At 41.0% G+C, this 17,958-nt stretch overlaps 1 protein-coding gene across 2 annotated transcripts in view; it reads left to right on the top strand.

The window, feature by feature from the left end:
- The window catches only part of fam207a (family with sequence similarity 207 member A), a 104,729-nt gene extending 87,009 nt beyond the window's left edge, over window positions 1-17,720 (top strand). The window contains exons 3-6 of one of the 2 annotated variants that reach the window (XM_041201819.1): window positions 4-66; window positions 972-1,131; window positions 5,477-5,542; window positions 17,264-17,720. In XM_041201819.1, the coding sequence (XP_041057753.1) occupies window positions 4-66; window positions 972-1,131; window positions 5,477-5,542; window positions 17,264-17,387 (413 nt within the window). In that variant the 3' untranslated portion in view covers window positions 17,388-17,720. Of the gene's footprint in view, window positions 1-3; window positions 67-971; window positions 1,132-5,476; window positions 5,543-6,663; window positions 7,650-17,263 lie in introns of those variants that run through there. The other variant, XM_041201820.1, reaches the window with a different exon arrangement.
- The last annotated feature ends 238 nt before the right edge of the window (window positions 17,721-17,958 follow it).

Genomic DNA, 17,958 nt, shown 5'->3' with positions numbered 1-17,958 from the left:
CAGGTGACAAGCTTCAGCTGTCCAAGAAAGAGAAACTAAAACAACGGCATGAACGTTGGCTTCAGAGTGAGTACCACCCAGTATATCACAACAACATCTAATACTAACGCTTTTAAAGCTGCCTGTTTGATTTTACATTACACATCGGTTGAAGACAATTGAATGCATAAACAAAAGGGATGTGCTGAAGTTTTATTTCATAAATGGCAAAGGGATACTTTAATTGAATAGATGTGCGCTACTTTTGGGGCCTGTTTTTGCACGTACCTATTGCTCCTTGCCTAAGGAAGGATATACTTAGAGGGAACGCAACGAAGAATGATGAGATTGATTCTTGGGGGTCAGGGGATTGTCCTGTGAGGAGAGATTAAGTAGACAAGGCCGATATTCCCTGGAGTTTAGATAGAAGAGTGAGGGGTGTTCTCATGGAAGCATATGGAATGCTTAAGGGGCTTATTAGGGTAGATGCTGAGAGGCTGTTTCCCCAGGCTAGAGAGTCAAGAACTAGGGGGCTTTAGCCTCAGAATAAGCAGTCAGCTATTTAGGACTGAGGTGAGAAATTCCTTCACCCAAAGGGTTGTGAACCTTCAGCATTCTCTACTAAAGAGAGCTATGGATACTCAGTCATTGAGTCTATTCAAGTCCGAGATCGACAGACCTCTTGACACTAGGAAGTTGAGGGATGCAGGATAGTTCAGAAAGTGTAGCTGAGATGGTAGATCAGCCACGATCTTGTTGAATGGCAGAGCAATTTCAAGGGCCAAATGGCCTACTCCTCCTCTCTCTCTCTCTCTCTCATATTGCAGTGACAATTTCACAATGCATGGAATCAGCGGGCAATAGCACATGTCATAAAGTGAATGAGAAAATTACCCCTTTAAAAGCCCATGCGCTTAAACTTGCATTTAAACTACATGAAAAGAAGTCGACCACCAGAAGGTAGTCTTAGACTCCGGCATTGTATCTTACAGAAATTGAGATGATCAAACTGGCAGAACGGAAGAAGAAAGCCCAAGAGAAACGCAGAGCCATCCCTGTGGTGGGAGATATGCAGCCACTTGCTGATGCACTGCCGGAACTGACCGATTTGATCACTGCTAGCAACGTATCCATGGCTAATAAATCAAAGAGGTACTAACTGACATGATGTGAATACACTGGCTTGTTCGTTATTTCTAGTGTGATTTGTCTTTCGTTTCTGTTTTACTCACTTATTAATATGGTTTGAGTACCTTTGACATTTTATAATATATGGTGACATTGACTTCTGCACCCCCACACCCCCAGCCCCCACACCCACACCCCCCCACCCCCCAATCAACTCAACAATCCATCTATCTGTTTGTGTATTTGAAAACTGGATTTCAAGATAATTAAAAAGCGAGAAGATAAATTATATGAGCAGGAGTAGACCTGGATCATGGCTGATCTGCCTCTTAACTCCATCCATGCGTATGGGTCCTACATCTCTTAATACCCAGGCCTAACAAATATTCATCAGTCTCAGTTTGATCATTTCAGTTGTCCCTCAACAGTTTTTTTGGGGGGTGGGGGGGGGGTGTGTGTGTGTAAGAGGGGGAGGATTCCAGATTTCCACTGCACCTTGTGCGAGGAAGCATTTCCTGACATCACCCATGAAAGACCGAGCTCTAATTTTAAGGTTGCTTCCCCCTTGTTTGAAACTCCCCCACCAGAGGAAATCATTTCTCTCTATCTACCCAATCAAATCCCTCAATCTTTTTAAACAACCAAATTAAATCACCCCTTGATCTTCTGTACTTGAGGGAATCAGCCCATCTTAATACTTCTAATGCAGGGTCCCATTGATTCTTAGATGATCCCAGGGTTTTAGGCTTCAGTATTTTATCCTGAAGGCCACTCCATGCATTAATCAGTCTTTGCGTTAAGAACTTTCCTATCTTCCCTCGGCCTATTCTCACAATTATATTTAATTTTCTGGGCTTGACTATTTACTCTCTCAAGACACTATATAGATCATCTCTCAGATGACGTCTTTCAAGGCTGAGAAGTTGTCATTTTTCCAGGCTTTCCTCGTACCTCAGACCTCTAAGACCAGGGATCAGCCTGGTCACTCTTTTCTGCACTCTCTCGAATACTTGAATGTGTCCTACGTTCAGGAAATATAGAAGCTCCCAGAATTCTTGGGGTGACCTCAGACATGAGCAGAGCCACCAGGGAGAAATTGTGTTCATAGTCATGGTGTAGTTCAAGGTGGAAAAGGTTCTTGCAGCAAAAATAATTTTTAGGATTGAATGTAGCATGGTCCTCACAGAGTGATGCACTGGGAACGTTGCCTGTTTCTTATAAGCTATGGCAAAGAAACAAGCAAGGTAAAAATGTGCGAAGGTTTCAGTGAAGGCTGAGCAGAGAGAACAGCTGAGGTTTTGAATATGACACAGTGAAGACTTTTAACAACAGTTAAGCCCCCATATAACATTGCCCCCTCCTCAGGGTGGACCCATGCACACAACCTTGGGCATTGCGATTTCGACCCTGAAGGAACTTGGGACCATGAATGGTCCTCGCAAGAAGTCACAAACAAGCACCTCATGAAAGACCTGACGCAGGAGGTCCCTGGTTTCAACCTCCCACGAAGCTCGGGGGCATCTCTCAACCATATCCATACAAACCATGACAGATGCGCATACCTGATGCACAAATGGAAAACTGAAATCTCTCCAGTGTGCGACTGTGGTCACCCAGAACAGACCAAACTTTTCCCTTTGGTGGAGGGATCAATAACCAGGGGGCATAGATTTAAGATAAGGGACAGGAGGTTTAGAGGGGATGTGAGGAAGGATTTTTTTCACCCAGAGGGTGGTGGGAACCTGGAACTCTCTGCCTGAAAGGGTGGTAGAGACAGAAACCCTCATAACATTTAAAAGTATTTGGATGTGCACTTGTGATGCCTTGGCATACAAGGCTAGGGGCCTCGTGCTGGAAAATGGAATTAGAATAGTTAGGTACTTGTTTGACTGGCGCAGACTCGATTGGCTGAAGGGCCTTTTTCTGTGCTGTTGACCTCTGACTCATGGAACACATAACGACTCATTGCCCGACTCAAATACGAAGGAGTATCTCAGCGATACACACTGCTGCTCCTAATGTAATGTCCTGGCTTGACAACCTTGATATAAAATTATAGTTTTTTGCTCTATCCGCACCCATACGAAAGGAGAAGGGTGTGCTTATACCAGGTTTCTCAGCTTGAGGTGCACTACATTTTGCCCTCTTCTCCCCACCTGGTTTCTCTGACAAGCGCAAAGACGAATAAGTGATGAATGACTTTGGGAAAAACAGATCCCTGGTTTGGGAGATTTATTGTATAAACAACATTACACAAACTTATAGCTGCATGACCAAGGCCAAAATACTCCAATGAATAAATCAAATTTCGTAGAGATTGCTTTCTCATTGGTTATTTTTAGGACCGTTATTAAATAAAATCCAGCCCATCTCTGAGAATGATGCATTGCTTTTCATCTAGTTTAATTGAAGACATTTGTTTCATGTGCATGCAGCCACAGGTTTTAGTCTTCATGTGCATAATGAGCTGTCTGTAAATCTGTTTGAGAGTACATCAAGAAAGCAGAATAATCTAGCTTGAGGGTGTGAGGGCGAAACTGGGGGTGCTTGAGGCCATTAGCCATATTCCTTCTGGAGCAGGTTTCTGCTCCGTTTCGATTGTTGTAGAAGCATTCGGAGTATTCTTGTTCTTCCTTCCAAGTTCAAAGGGTTTATATGGGCTGAGTCACTCTTGAGGGTCTGTCATGTTGTTCTTGCTCCATCTGAAAGTGGTTTGCGAATAGTAGATTTGTGTTGGAATGTACAAATCCTAATGGAAACATTAAAGGTTGGTTTCAAACAGTCCGAGTTCTTTACTTTGTAAGAGATTGTCATGAAGAATCATTAGAGGATTTCTACTGGTTTCCCATCTTAATTTGAAATAAATATAGTTAATGAGCAGAAGTGAAATGAAACCTATAGATATAATAACAGGACTTGTGAATCCTTTAAAATTCTGGTTTTGAGTTTTATTGGACAGCAGATCACAAACAATGCTTCCTCAGAGCCATTAGCTATATTGATGGTGAAACCAAACAAATAATCATCTGTTTATACCACTATGTCTACTTTACCTCTTCTGCTTTGAAGAGACAATCCTCTGGTAATCTTGTAGCAGGTCAAAGGGGAGATTTAATACAGGTGTTCAAAATTGAGGGGTTTTGCCAGAGTAAGCAAGAGGAACTGTTGCCGCTGGCAAAAGGGTCAATAACCAGCAAAAGAATCAGTGAGAGCTAAAGAGGTTTCTGTTTTGACACAGCGAATTGATTTCTTTAATTCATTGCTAAAAAGGATGGTGGAAGCGGATTCAAGAGTGATCTTCTGAAGGGAAATGGATATAGTTGAAAAGGAAATACTTGCAGGGACATGGGGGAAAAAGCAGGATAGTGGGAGTATTGTGGTCACTCCTGGACACCACACTTTAGGAAGGTTGTCAAGACCCTAGAGAGGGTGCACAGACGAGATAAACTGAGGCTGTCCTCCTTCAAGCAAAGAAGGTTAAAGGAAGATTTGATAGAGGTGTTCATAATCATGAAGGGTTTTATTCGACTAAATAAGGAGAAATTGTTTTCAGTGGCAGTAGGGTCACTAACCAGAGCACAGATAATTGGCAAAAGAGCTTGAGGCAACATCAAGGGAAAAGTAGTCAGATAGTTGTTACGATCTACAATTCACAGGGTAATGGAAACAGGAAGAGGAAGTTGGAAGACCACTTGACAGCGACACAGTGCAGGGTTTTAGGGAAGAACAGGGGAGTGGTGTAGTATAAGCTCCTTGAAAGAACTAGTCCAGATATGGTGGGCCAAAATAGTTTGTTGTATGATTCTCGAATAACACGTGGGCTTTTCATGTCGTCTAAAGTTAGTGGCATGCCGAAATTGGAAGCAAGTCCTGCTCACTTCATGTCCGTCATGTCTCAATTTATGACCCAAATCTGCAACCTTGTTTTTCAACCGCGTGCTTGTAAAGAGTTTTACTTGACCACTTGAGGCAATACAAGCAACTACCTATTTCTCTCTCCCCACTAGAATCTGTCTCCTCATGGCCAGTCTTAATCACACAGGTGGGAGTGAAAACATTTGACCTCTTGCTGAGTGGGATGGACAGTAGAACGTGACTGCTGTGAGCATGATGTCCTAACAATGGAAGAGGAACTGATCGAGAAGGCAGCTATGGTCATGATTTAGGGATAGTGACAGTAACTCTAAGCGAGGTGCAGGGGAGGTTACCTCTGCTCTGAGAATGATATAAAAATACTGCCCACAGATTTTGTCAAGATTCCATCAGCAAGATACCTTGGCGCTAAAGAGAAAGACTGTGTTGAAATACCTTGCTTAGCAAATATAATTTTTACTAAACTGTTTAACGTGTTTGTTTTATCTTCTAACAGTTCAAAAAATAAACCTGAAGCAACACAGTACAGTAAGATGCGTCATGCTCAAAAACGGAAACTAATGTAAGTGCCACTGTTCTGTACCGTCAGAGGTTTTCCATGTTCAATCGCTACCAGTCTGATTTCAGAATGGTCTCTGTAAACCCTTCTGTCCTATCGAATGCTAACCCTCATAACACTCAATATCTGCAGATCTGGTTAATGATTTCTATATTGAAAGGAGGAACTTCCAATTATGTAACACAATTTCCAACTTCATGGTGTCCCAGTTGAGGAAGTATTTATGAAACATAATCCCTATGGTAGAGACATGTGGTAACTAGTTTGGGCAAAGCGAAGTCCCACCAAAAGCAATGAAATCGCATGGTTTAGTGATGTTAGTTGAGGAATAAACATTGGCTAATACACCTGGAGAACACCTTTATTCTTCCCAAATTGTGACATGGAATTTTTTGCATCCACCTAAACAAGGAGAAAGGGGCCTTGTTTTTACAGCTCATCCTACAGACAGTACCTCTGACAGTTTAGCACTCCCTCCATATTGCACTGGACTGTCAGCCTGGATTTAGTGCTCAAATGTGCAGTACAGCTTTAACCACCCTTCCCACCTCAACCGCCAACCTGACTGAGGTGAAAGTGCTGCCCAGGACAAAGGTTGCCTGCCACCTCTACCGCTTCTAGTTCATGACTTGTAGGAAAAAAAGAATAAGTCTAATCTGTGCTTTTGCATTGATCTCTTCTCCTACTCAGAACATAACTGTGTTTGATTTGGTTTCTCTGCTGTGTCTTTATGCGTTCTGAGCATTGAATTTAAATGAACAGCAGGAATGAACCTAAAATTCATGTAGCTCACAAATTGAAGGCTCCTTAATTCAATAAATGTTTCCCTTCTCAAAGGATGCTCAACAAGTATTTTGCTCATGCTTCGAATTCTCCATTCTGTCAGTCTCTGCAAAATAAAATGTGAAAATACTGTGAAATAAGAGAAGATTGTTTGGCTTTTGAATCGTCCAATAAACTGTATTGAATTTATACTGTCCTTAGATTATTTAATCTGTTGGGAGCTGTAGCCAAATTGAAGGATTCATTTAATTTATTTCAACACTGGAAGTGATTATTTCTTGGATCTTAATTAGTAACATCGTGCCTTTTAAACATAGGGACTGTTTTCTTCTCTTGTGTAGATTTACATGTTGAATGAGGGCCAACAAAATGTTCTATCTTTCAAGATGGTCATCATTGTATTTGTGAAAAAGAACAGACTTGTCAGCTCTTGTCAGCTAGAAACAAAACTTTGGGTGCTTCTGTATGCTCAGCCTAAAGTCGTCCGTAAAGATGAAGGAACCATTACCTCCTCCCTTGTGTATCTATTACACTTTGTATTTCTTTGATTTTTTTTTCCCTTCATATTAATTGATTGTAAATAAATGTTGCTTTCTTCTGTGAAGCTCTGCATGATAGTACAGTATCTATTATTTTGAAGTGTTTGGCAGTGTATTATCATACCATTTCAGTGTACAGATTACTGAAGTAGAGTCATTGTTAGCCTTTCCAGATTGTGCGCTTCTGTGTGTGAAAGAAAGAGAGATAAAAATCAGAATTTGTGACCGGGGAAATAACTGTAAGCAAACTTCTGCCAGAGAAAACTCTGTTACTTCCTGACTAGAAAGCGAACTAAGCAAAATATTATACAATATTAAAACAACATTATTCGGTGCTGACCTGTAACATTTTCACAGTTAACGTTCCAATAAACATGGCACAGTCCTGGAGTACGTGATTTATGTTTATTTTATTAACACTCAATCCACTTTATAATCAGATTTTTTTTTGTAAAAGAGCAGATTTAACCAAGTATTTTACTGGTCTTTCATGACATTCTGTTCCACAAATCTGCTCTTCTGCAGGGATTTTCTATTTTAATCTGTGTTTAATGCTGAATCCATGTTACAGTCTCATCCTCTACTAGTGCTGTCACAGTTTAAATGAGCTAGCCCACTTAGATCCAGATTATCCGTATCAAAAAAACATTCTTTCTGTCTTTCTGCTTTTGTCAGTGTGCAATGTAATTATCCATTGTGTAAATGTATACCATTGATCATTGTTTGTGTATCCTATGCTGCCTTCAATCCTCATAAAATTCAATCTCTCTGGAGTTCACAACCAGTTACGTTGACTTGGATTTGTCAATTTAGATAGCTTCCCCAGGTTAGTAGCTGAATATCACAATTGCACTTTTTAAACCTTGGATAATCATGAGCAACAGCAAAAAATCTGCAAAACAAACCCCAATCTACCTATAGAAAGAGAAACAGAGTTAACGTTTCAAGCCCATAGGACTCTTCCTCAGTCAGACGGACTCAAAACGTTAACTCTGTTTCTCTCTCCACAGATGCTGCCAGATCTGCTGAGTTTTTCCAGCATTTTCTGTTTTTATTTCGGATTTCCAGCATCTGCAGTATTTTGCTTTCACCCCATCTGCCTATGCCTTGCTATTGGATATTCTGTAGCTGTTTCAGGAGTAAGCCTGTATGGCCATCTTTCATGTCCAGAGGACCAACTAAATTGCATTACAGACCCACTGAAGTCAGGTTTAGGAAGTATATTCACACAAACACTTTCTATACCAAAACCCATTTATGCCAATTATCTTCTCTGATGTCCTTCCAGGCTCCAGCAGATGTAGCAAACTACTAAATTAAGGTTTGCACTAAGGGTTAAAAACTGTCATAGGTTTATTCCATACAATGTTACTTACACACACTCCAAAGGTAGTTCTTACGGTCACACTTGATGATAGTTGGTTGGTGATTCAAATGTGTTACCATTCTGAGCTTAGAATCAGTTTCTTTGTCTCCCTCTGCAACAATCCACATGTTTCTGTATTAAACAATCATGTAAAAAAAAATTTTAAAACACCACCATATTAGGAGAACTTAATGGCTTATCCCTTATCTACAACTTGAGTTTCGCACTTAATGAACTGTTATCCCATTGGGATAATTAGTCTAGCTCCTTACTTGCTTATCTTATCGATATTTCTCTCTGGCTAGGATAGCAATTATACGGAACAAGTGAAACCATAAATTATAAATCGGGTTTTTGTTTCTGTATCATTGGTACCAATTAAAGATGACATATGCCCAGATATTTTACTTTGCAGAACTGACACTCTTCCCACACTGTCCTCTGAATCTTTAGGAATCAGTGTGCAGTTGCACATTTTGAATTAAGCTTCTCGTTACTTATCCAGAAACTGACCATTGCTGCAGGGTCAGCCCAAGTCCAACAGTACTTTACATTGTCTTATACTTCTCTGCTAAATAGGCAAAGACTAATGGTTAACATTACCACAATATAAAGAGAAATCAATAGTAGTAGTACATGAGTAGACTTCAGGAGAATCTGATTACCCTTTTTTTAAACTGGGAAATGTACTCGTCGAGTGTGACAACCAAAATTCCTAGCCTGGGCAATCAGTCTGGCCTGAAGGCTCTTGAGTGCCAGTCAGCCCTCTGATGGGGCTTTATCCTGGGAATGGAGGTTGGAAGAACACAGTCATCTGAAGGACCCAAAGCTTGAAGAGCAAGAGAGGCATTAAACAAAAAGCAAGTGTCTGCAGTCCCCGATGGTCTTTGCAAAAGCTCCACCAGCTTTTTGTGTTCCCTCTATTTTAGCACCCCATGATGCAGAGGAAAGTAAGGAGATCGGGCCAGAGTTATCTTCCCTGCTCCTGCACTTTCATGTTAATGCTCAGTCAGGATACCTCGGGGCAGTGTAAGGGGGTTTGAGTCCTGACTGTGTTCTAGGTGCAGCTAGAAAGTGACTTTACCTCATTTTCTGCTAATACCTAAGGGACTGAGAAGCCCTGGATTCTCACTGCTTAGAGAGCATCTAGGCTACGAAAACGATTCTTGATCCGCCCGATGAACATGGAGACTAATCTGTTAGTCTGATTTGAAAAGTGTGCTTGTGATAGAAAGTGCGATCATGCTCCGTAAGTAATGGATTTAAAAGCCACTTCTCTGTCTCAAACGGAACGCATTCAGCATACTCAGACCATAATGAGGCAATCTTTTATAACATCGTCCAGCAGTTTATCCTTAACATTTTTTTGTATAGAGGAAGTGAATGTGAAATTTTTTATTTCTTAACACCGTTTGTGTAAGTATTTCCTGGCGACGTCTAAAGCTTCATTTGATTCAAACTAGTTGATTGTATAATCCCAAAAAACTAGAGAAGAATTCAGCGAGGCTGTGCATGTGCGGCTGTTATCTTCACTATATTTTAATATGTTATCAGCAAATAAACATCGTTTACGAGCATCCATGGCAAATTCCTCCATTACTATAATGGTATTAGTGATTTGCAATCCTCCTATATTGCTTGCCTGCCAAGATTAGTTAATATCAAACAAATGTCTCAGATCTTAGATGTGCTGTCTATCACTTTAATTATAATTGAGCTGCAGACCAAGCCGTGTCCAATTGTCATGACCACAGCAATTTTGCTGTCAAACGAATTTGGTCCAGCTAGTTGGGATTCCATTCATTTTGGGTAAATTCTGCTTCTTTAGAACATATAGGTGTGACTCTCAAAAGTACAAATATGTTGTAACCATGGGCTATGTCTTGTCCACTAACAGCTTTCTAAATGTAACTACTAGAAGTGACTCTGTAGCCTCCAAGTAAGAAGATTGAGAGTTCGGGCACCACTCTAGAAGCTTGGGCACATAATCTAGACCAGGGGTTGGCAACATTTTTTTTAAACTGAAGTCTTTTTTTTAAAAATAGTTTTCCTAAAATAAAAATGATTGGGAGCTGCAAGATGAAAACTCGCTATTTCTAAACCAAATACTTGCCAAATGTCAAGAATGCATAATTTGCATATAATTTCAGTATATGTATTATATTAAAGTATCAAAGGAAAAAAAATCTAATTTAAAATAAACCTAACTCTGAATAACCACACTTTTTGACTTTTTTTAAACTATCATTTTGTCAGTAAAGTCATCTTTAAAACAAACTTTAACTTGAGCTGCATAGAACTAAGACAAATTATAATAAAATAAAATAGCTTCTAGTAGCACATTCTGAATAATTTATCATCTCAGTAGAAACAATAATGGTTGCAGCCATAACACCTGTTCACAGAATCAAATGCATTATCCATAACCCTGGTGTAGTGATATCACTTGAACAGGTTTAGTTAGAGCAAAGTGATGTTTTAAGAACATAAGAATTAGGAGCAGGAGTAGGCAATTCAGCCCCTTGCATTAAAATAATCATTTGGAACCATGAAGTGCAACATAATGATTCACTTTATCCCCACGATAAAAACACGCTCTTACTTATTTTTTCAGCTTTTTTTATGTAAATGTTATCCAACCGGAAAAGGTTGGGGGCTGCAAATGAGATGTTAAAGAGCCGCATGTGACTCCTGAAACTCAGTTTGCTGTCCCCTGATCGAGACTGACACTCCAGTGCAGTACTGATGGAATGCTGCCCTGTCTGAGATGCCATCTTTCAGATGAGATGTTAAACCAGGGCCCTGACTTCCCTCATGGGCGGATGTAAAATACCTATATACTATTTTGAAGGCGAGCAGGAGGGTTCTCCCCAGTGTCCTGACCAATATGTATCCCTTAACTAATGTCGCCAGCAGATGATCTGGTCATTATCAAATCAAATCACATCATGGGATCTTGCTGTAATTCTGCTGTACTAATTAACTGCCACATTTCCTACATTACAACAGTAACCATGTTCAAAAGTACTTTATTGGCTGTAATTCCTGAGATTATGAAAGGCACTATATAAATGCAAATCTGCTTAACAAAGAAATCCAATGGTTTTATTTTTCTTAAGTTGCATGTGAAATCTTTTTATGTTACTATATCATTCTGTTCTTGCAATGAATACTGATGGTGGCAATTGTCTTTCTGAGCATTTTCCCTCCATTGTGGTTACGCCAGCAGGGCTATAATTTCTTGGTTGATGCCTTAGTTCAATCTGAGTGTCAGGACAACTCGAGTTGCTGTCCAATTTTCTGGTATCTCAGTTGCCATCCTAGACCATTGTATTATCAGTTGTTGCCTTAACATGGCTGTTCCCAACAGAAACTGCGCTATGTAGAAATCAAGTGCTCAAAGTTTATTAAGTTGTGACTTTTAACGTAACTCACTCAGTGCTTCTGATGGTGGCTGCAAGGGTGCTGTACATCCTGGAAGTCATGCACACAATGCCGCAATATTAATAATGTGTACAAAGGTTGTTATACTTAAATTGGCATACCTGATATCCAGGAAATTTCCTCCATATTTGCTCCCTGGTTGCTACTCTGTGCAACCTTCACCCAAAGATCTTGGACAGGCTTCGGGCTCCAAAGATAACCTTTGCTGCACCTGCAACAGTGGGACCGCCAAGGTGTGCTTGGTGACTCGGGGATTTGCTGCATATTACTGCTTCTAACAACAGCTTGTACTTAGCTCGCAGCTTTAACATAAATTATCCCAGGGCACTTGGCAGGAGTGTGACAAAGATAAATTTGACGCTCAGCCACATAAGGAGGTATTAGACTACATGACCAAGAACTTGGTCGAGGAGGTAGACTTTCAAAGAGCATCTTAAAGGAAGAAAGAGGTAAAGAAACAAGAGGTTTAGGGAGGGCATTCCAGAACATGGTCTTCATTGAAGGCACGGCCACCCATGGTGAAAAGCAAGGGTTGGGGATGCTTAAGAGGGCAGAATTAGGGAAGCGCAGAGATCACAGAAGAATAGTAATATTTTTCACTCTTCAAATAAGGGAAATAAACAAGTGGCTAAAGGAGTGGTGTGGGAAAGAGGGCTTCCATTTCGTGGGGCACTGGCATCAGTATTGGAACAGGAGGGATCTGTACCGTTGGGACTGTCTCCACCTGAACTGATCTGGGACCAATGTTCTAGCAAAAAGGGTAAATAGGGTGGTCAACAGGACTTTAAACTAGAAAGTGGGGGGGGGGAGGGAAGGGTAAATCTCCAAGAAGTATGACTAAGGGAAACAAAGCAGCAGGTTAGCGTGTGGGGGGTGGATTCAACTTCATGGAAAATTATGAAAAATCTGAAAAGAAAGGAGAACCCAGGAGAGGCTATTAAAGTCTCCAGAACACAAAATAGGACAGACTGTTTGGAAAGGGCTAGGAATCTAACTTCAAGCACATCAGATAAAGGGACAACAATGAGAAAGGGGACTGGAAATACAGGACTGAAGGAGTTGTATCTGAATGCACGCAGTATACGAAATAAGGTAAATGGGCTTGTGGCACAGATTGAAATTGGTAGGTATGATGTGGTGGGCATTACGGAGACATGGCTGCAAGGGGATCAGGACTGGGAGCTAAATATCCAAGGATATACATTCTATCGGAAAGATAGGCAGGTTGGCAGAGGGGGTGGGGTTGCTTTGTTAGTGAGAAATGAAATTAAATCAATAGCAAGAAATGATGTAGGGTCAGATGATGTAGAATCTGGGTAGAGTTGAGGAACCGCAAAGGTTAAAAAAAAACCATAATGGGAGTTATGTACAGGCCTCCGAACAGTAGTCAGGCTGTGGGGCACAAGATACACCAGGAGATAAAATAGGTGTATAAGAAAGGCAAGGTTACAGTGATCATGGGGATTTCAATATGCAGGTAGACTGGGAAAATCAGGTTGGTAGTGGATCCCAAGAAAAGGAATTTGTGGAATGTCTACGAGATGGCTTTTTGGAGCAGCTTGTGGTGGAGCCCACTAGAGAACAGGCAATTCTAGATTGAGTGATGTGTAATGAGGCAGATTTGATAAGGGAGCTTAAGGTGAAGGAACCCTTAGGAGGAAGTGACCATAATATGATAGAATTTACCCTGCAATTTGAGAGGGAAAAGCTGGAATCAGATGTAATGGTATTACAGTTGAATAAAGGCAACTACAGAGGCATGAGGGAGGAGCTGGCCAGAATTGACTGGGAGATGAGCCTAGCAGGAAAGACAGTGGAACAGCAATGGCAGGAATTTCTGGGAGTAATTTGGGAGACACAGCAAAAATTCATCCCTAGGAAGAAGAAGCATACTAAAGGGAGGACGAGGCAACCATGGCTGACAAGGGAAGTCAGGGACAGCGTAAAAGCTAAAGAGAAAGTATACAATGCAGCGAAGAACAGTGGGAAACCAAGGGATTGGGAAGCCTACAAAGACCAACAAAGGACAACTAAAAAAGAAATAAGGATGGAGAAGATTAAATATGAGGGTAAACAAGCCAATAATATAAAAGAAGATTGCAAGAGTTTTTTTAGATATATAAAAGATAAGAGAGAGGCAAAAGTGGACATTGGGCCGCTGGGAAATGATGCTGGAGAAGTAGTAGTGGGGAACAAAGAAATGGCGGAGGAACTGAATAGGTACTTTGCATCAGTCTTCACGGTGGAAGACATGAGTAACATCCCCAAAGATCAAGAGAGTCGGGGGACAGAGGTGAATATGGTGGCCATTACCAAGGAGAAGGTGCTAGGAAAACTGAAAGGTCTGAAGGTGGATAAATCACCTGGACCAGATGGATTACACGCCAGAGCTCTGAAGGAGATAGCTGAAGAGATAGTGGAGGCATTAGTGGTGATGTTTCAGGAATCACTGGAGTCAGGGAGGGTCCCAGAGGACTGGAAAATCGCTAATGTAACCCCCCTGTTTAAGAAGGGAGTGAGGCAAAAGACGGGAAATTACAGGCTGATTAGCCTGACCTCGGTCGTTGGTAAGATTTTAGAGTCCATTATTAAGGATGAGATTTCAGAATACTTGGAAGTGCATGGTAAAATAGGGCAAAGTCAGCATGGTTTCATCAAGGGGAGGTCATGCCTGACAAATCTGTTGGAATTCTTTGAGGAGGTAACGAGTAGGTTAGACAAAGGAGAGCCAATGGATGTTATCTACTTGGACTTCCAGAGGGCCTTTGACAAGGTGCTGCACAGGAGGCTGCTCAGTAAGACGCCCATGGTGTTAGAGGCAAGGTACTAGCATGGATAGAAGATTGGCTGTCTGGCAGGAGGCAGAGAGTGGGGATAAGTGGATCCTTCTCAGGATGGCAGTCGGTGACTGGTGGAGTTCCTCAGGGGTCAGTGTTGGGACCACAACTTTTCACTTTAATGATCTAGATGAAGGAATCGAGGGCATCCTGGCTAAGTTTGCAGACAATACAAAGATAGTGGAGGGACAGGTAATATTGAGGAGGCAGAGAGGCTGCAGAAGGATTTGGACAGGTTAGGAGAATGGGCAAAGAAGTGGCAGGTGGAATTCAGTGTGGGGAAGTGTGAGGTCATGCACTTTGGTAGGAAGAATAGAGGCATAGACTATTTTTTAAATGGGGAGAGAATTCAGAAATCTGGAGTGCATAGGGACTTGGGAGTCCTAGTCCAGGATTCTCTTAAGGTTAACTTGCAGGTTGAGTCGGTAGTTAGGAAGGCAAATGCAATGTTGGCATTTATTTCGAGAGGACTAGAATATAAAAGCAGGGATGTTCTGCTGAGGCTTTATAAGACTCTGGTCAGACCACATTTAGAATATTGTGAGCAATTTTGGGCCCCGTATCTGAGGAAGGATGTTCTGGCCCTGGAGAGGGTCCAGAGGAGGTTCACGACAACGATCCCAGGAATGAAAGGCTTAACATATGAGGAATGTTTGAGGACTCTGGGTCTATACTTGATGGAGTTTAGAAGGATGAGGGGGGATTTGATTGAAACTTACAGAATACTGAAAGGCCTGGATAGAGTGGACATGGGGAAGATGTTTCCATTAGTAGGAGAGACTAGGACTTGAGGGCACAGCCTCAGAGTAAACGGAAGATCTTTTAGAACAGAGATGAGGAGAAACTTCTTTAGGCAGAGAGTGGTGAATCTATGGAATTCATTGCCACAGAAGGCTGTGGAGGCCAGGTCATTGAGTGTATTTAAGACCGAGATAGATAGGTTCTTGATTGGTAAGGGGATCAAAGGTTACGGGGAGAAGGCAGGAGAATGGGGTTGAGAAACTTATCAGCCATGATTGAATGGCGGAGCAGACTTGATGACTGAATGGCCTAATTTCTGCTCCTATGTCTTATGGTCAATCCTTTCTAAAGTGTAACGGTCCTTAAAAAAAAAGTCATAGCCACTGAAGACATAGCCAGTGCAGGATTTCTGTCTTCTCAATGCAGTTACATCGGCTGCTGCACAATAGAGGGGGGTCACCTTGCGAGGGAGTCTGAAATGGCAAGTTTGAAGCTTCAGTTGATCAGCATCACAAGTCGTGGATACCCTCCAAGTAAGAGATTGTAATCATGTAGGTGAAACAAGAAAATGGGCTGCACATTTTATAGGACATGGGTGTTGCACAAAACCAATTCATCAGATTTTTATCTGCCCAATGCTAATGGTACTGGTATCAGTGGGAACAGCTGATGGGGGAAACAGTTAGATATGTCTGCTGCTGGTGGACTGCAAATTGATGACCTAACCATCAGTGTAAACTGCTTGTTATCTGGTTCTGTGCATATTTATGAGATATTTATGATGCTTGGACTGGAGGATTTTTCATTATCAGTACAAGGGCAGCTTGTGATTTTAAGAATTGCTTTGTTAACAGAAGTGGTATTGGCCACTTCCTGATCTGATACACAATCAGAACTGAGGATGCCAGATATCTCATGAACAAAATTGCAGTGAAAGTCATTCTGCTGTGCAAGTTTGTTTTTTCATTTTTGGGTTGTGCTTTCTTTGCTGATTAATGTTAGCTGATGGATTCTTGAGTGTGTGGTCATGTTTACTGTTAACCTGAAGTCCTTTAGACACTCGCTCAGCATTGTCATGAAAATATAATAATTTTCATAATACTATTGTGATTTATTGTAAGGGTAAGTTAATAGTGGGGTTTGGATTAGTTTCTCAGTGTGGACGTGTGTGGGGGTTTTTAATTGAATTAAAAACTCCAGACAGTCTGGAGTTTTGAGTTATCAGAAGGGAAGCGAGGTTTCAAATGTTAAATATGTAAACATGGCTGAAGCTTTAGAATGTGAGGTGTGAAGAACATTTACATTTTTAGATAAACCAGAGTAGTGAATTTCAAAGAGATGATAAGGTATTACACCTAGCCATAAGAGGCTAAGCCAAACAGTGTGTTTATTTTTCCCAAAGATTACTGATAATGTGAGTACTATGGAAGATTTATATTATGGAAAGTAAAGTTGCAAAGACACATTGGAATAAAGGAATTTACAATATAAAGAGAGAAACATGTATAAAGGAGATGAGGTTATGTGTAAGCAGAAGGCATTCTAAGATCTAAAGCGTGAAAAGCCTCCAGCTTCGATGCATCAAGTTGCAGCCTACAGGAACCGAAGCTAAGAAAACTCATTGTGAATATCGCTGTCCAGGGTATTGTGTGCTTTGCCTGGGTCTGTTGAAATCTATCTTGTTTTACTGTTGCCTTAACGGACGTGTAACTGGGAGCCAGATTAATTGGGGATTCAGGAGTTATTATAGTAGTAATTTGTAGAACTATCTATGTGCTTAAAATCTTTTCTTCTATTAATAAATGTATAATTTAGTTTTGTAAAAAAACCTCCAAGACTCGATCTTATTACTACTGAATTTAAGACACGCATCTCGAAATAAAGTACAAATTGCAAACAGTTGTGGTAGCTGTTTCAAGTTTCCCTCTGGGATTTGAGCAGCTCAGTATTTACCATCTGCTGTGCCATAACGAGCATATATGCTGATAATGCACTTTGTTTTATTGCGTTTCAGAGAGGAAGAGGTAGCCAGATTCAAAGCCACAACTGATGACGCTGTATTTAAGGCAAACCCTCTTGCAACAGTCAGTGAGCATCTTCTCAAGCGAATGCGGCAAGAGAATGAGGATCTGAACTGAGACCTGAAATCACAACACAAGCCAATCTGGAAAATACTGACATTTTTCACCAGTAATATTGGAATGCTCAGGAAATACTGAATCAGCACATACGTTCTTTTCTGACCATTTTTGCCATATTTGTGCTGAAAGTGCTGACTGTCCACAGGTGTCACTTATGGCAAAGCTGAACTTAAATACACTGTCCAGCAAATGAAAACCTTAAGACACAATCACCCATCAGATAAAGAGACATTGAGGACAGACAAGTAGGAGAAAGCTCAATGTACTCCAAAAATTATTTTAGACCTTTATAGAAAAAATTTTGTTATAATAAAGTTTGGTTGAATCCCAGAGGTTCTTGTCCCAGTTGACTATTTATCAATTTCTGATTTCTTTGTTTCACACAAATGCATTATCTGGTCTCACGAATTTACAGGGCTGATGCTACACATGTTCTTCCGGTGGGTCTGCTGAAAATCTGCTATTGCTGAGGTAAGTTTTTTTTCATCTTTGCACACTGGCACCTTAAACGTTGCGCACCTGTGAAGCAGACTTTAATGCAGTGTTGTGGCTTATTCTAGTGCCAGTG

The sequence above is a fragment of the Carcharodon carcharias genome, chromosome 12 (genome assembly GCF_017639515.1).
Source record: "Carcharodon carcharias isolate sCarCar2 chromosome 12, sCarCar2.pri, whole genome shotgun sequence".
Taxonomy (NCBI): Eukaryota; Metazoa; Chordata; class Chondrichthyes; order Lamniformes; family Lamnidae; genus Carcharodon; species Carcharodon carcharias.
Note: the sequence above shows the minus strand (reverse complement) of the source record. Positions and strands in the feature narration are given on the sequence as shown.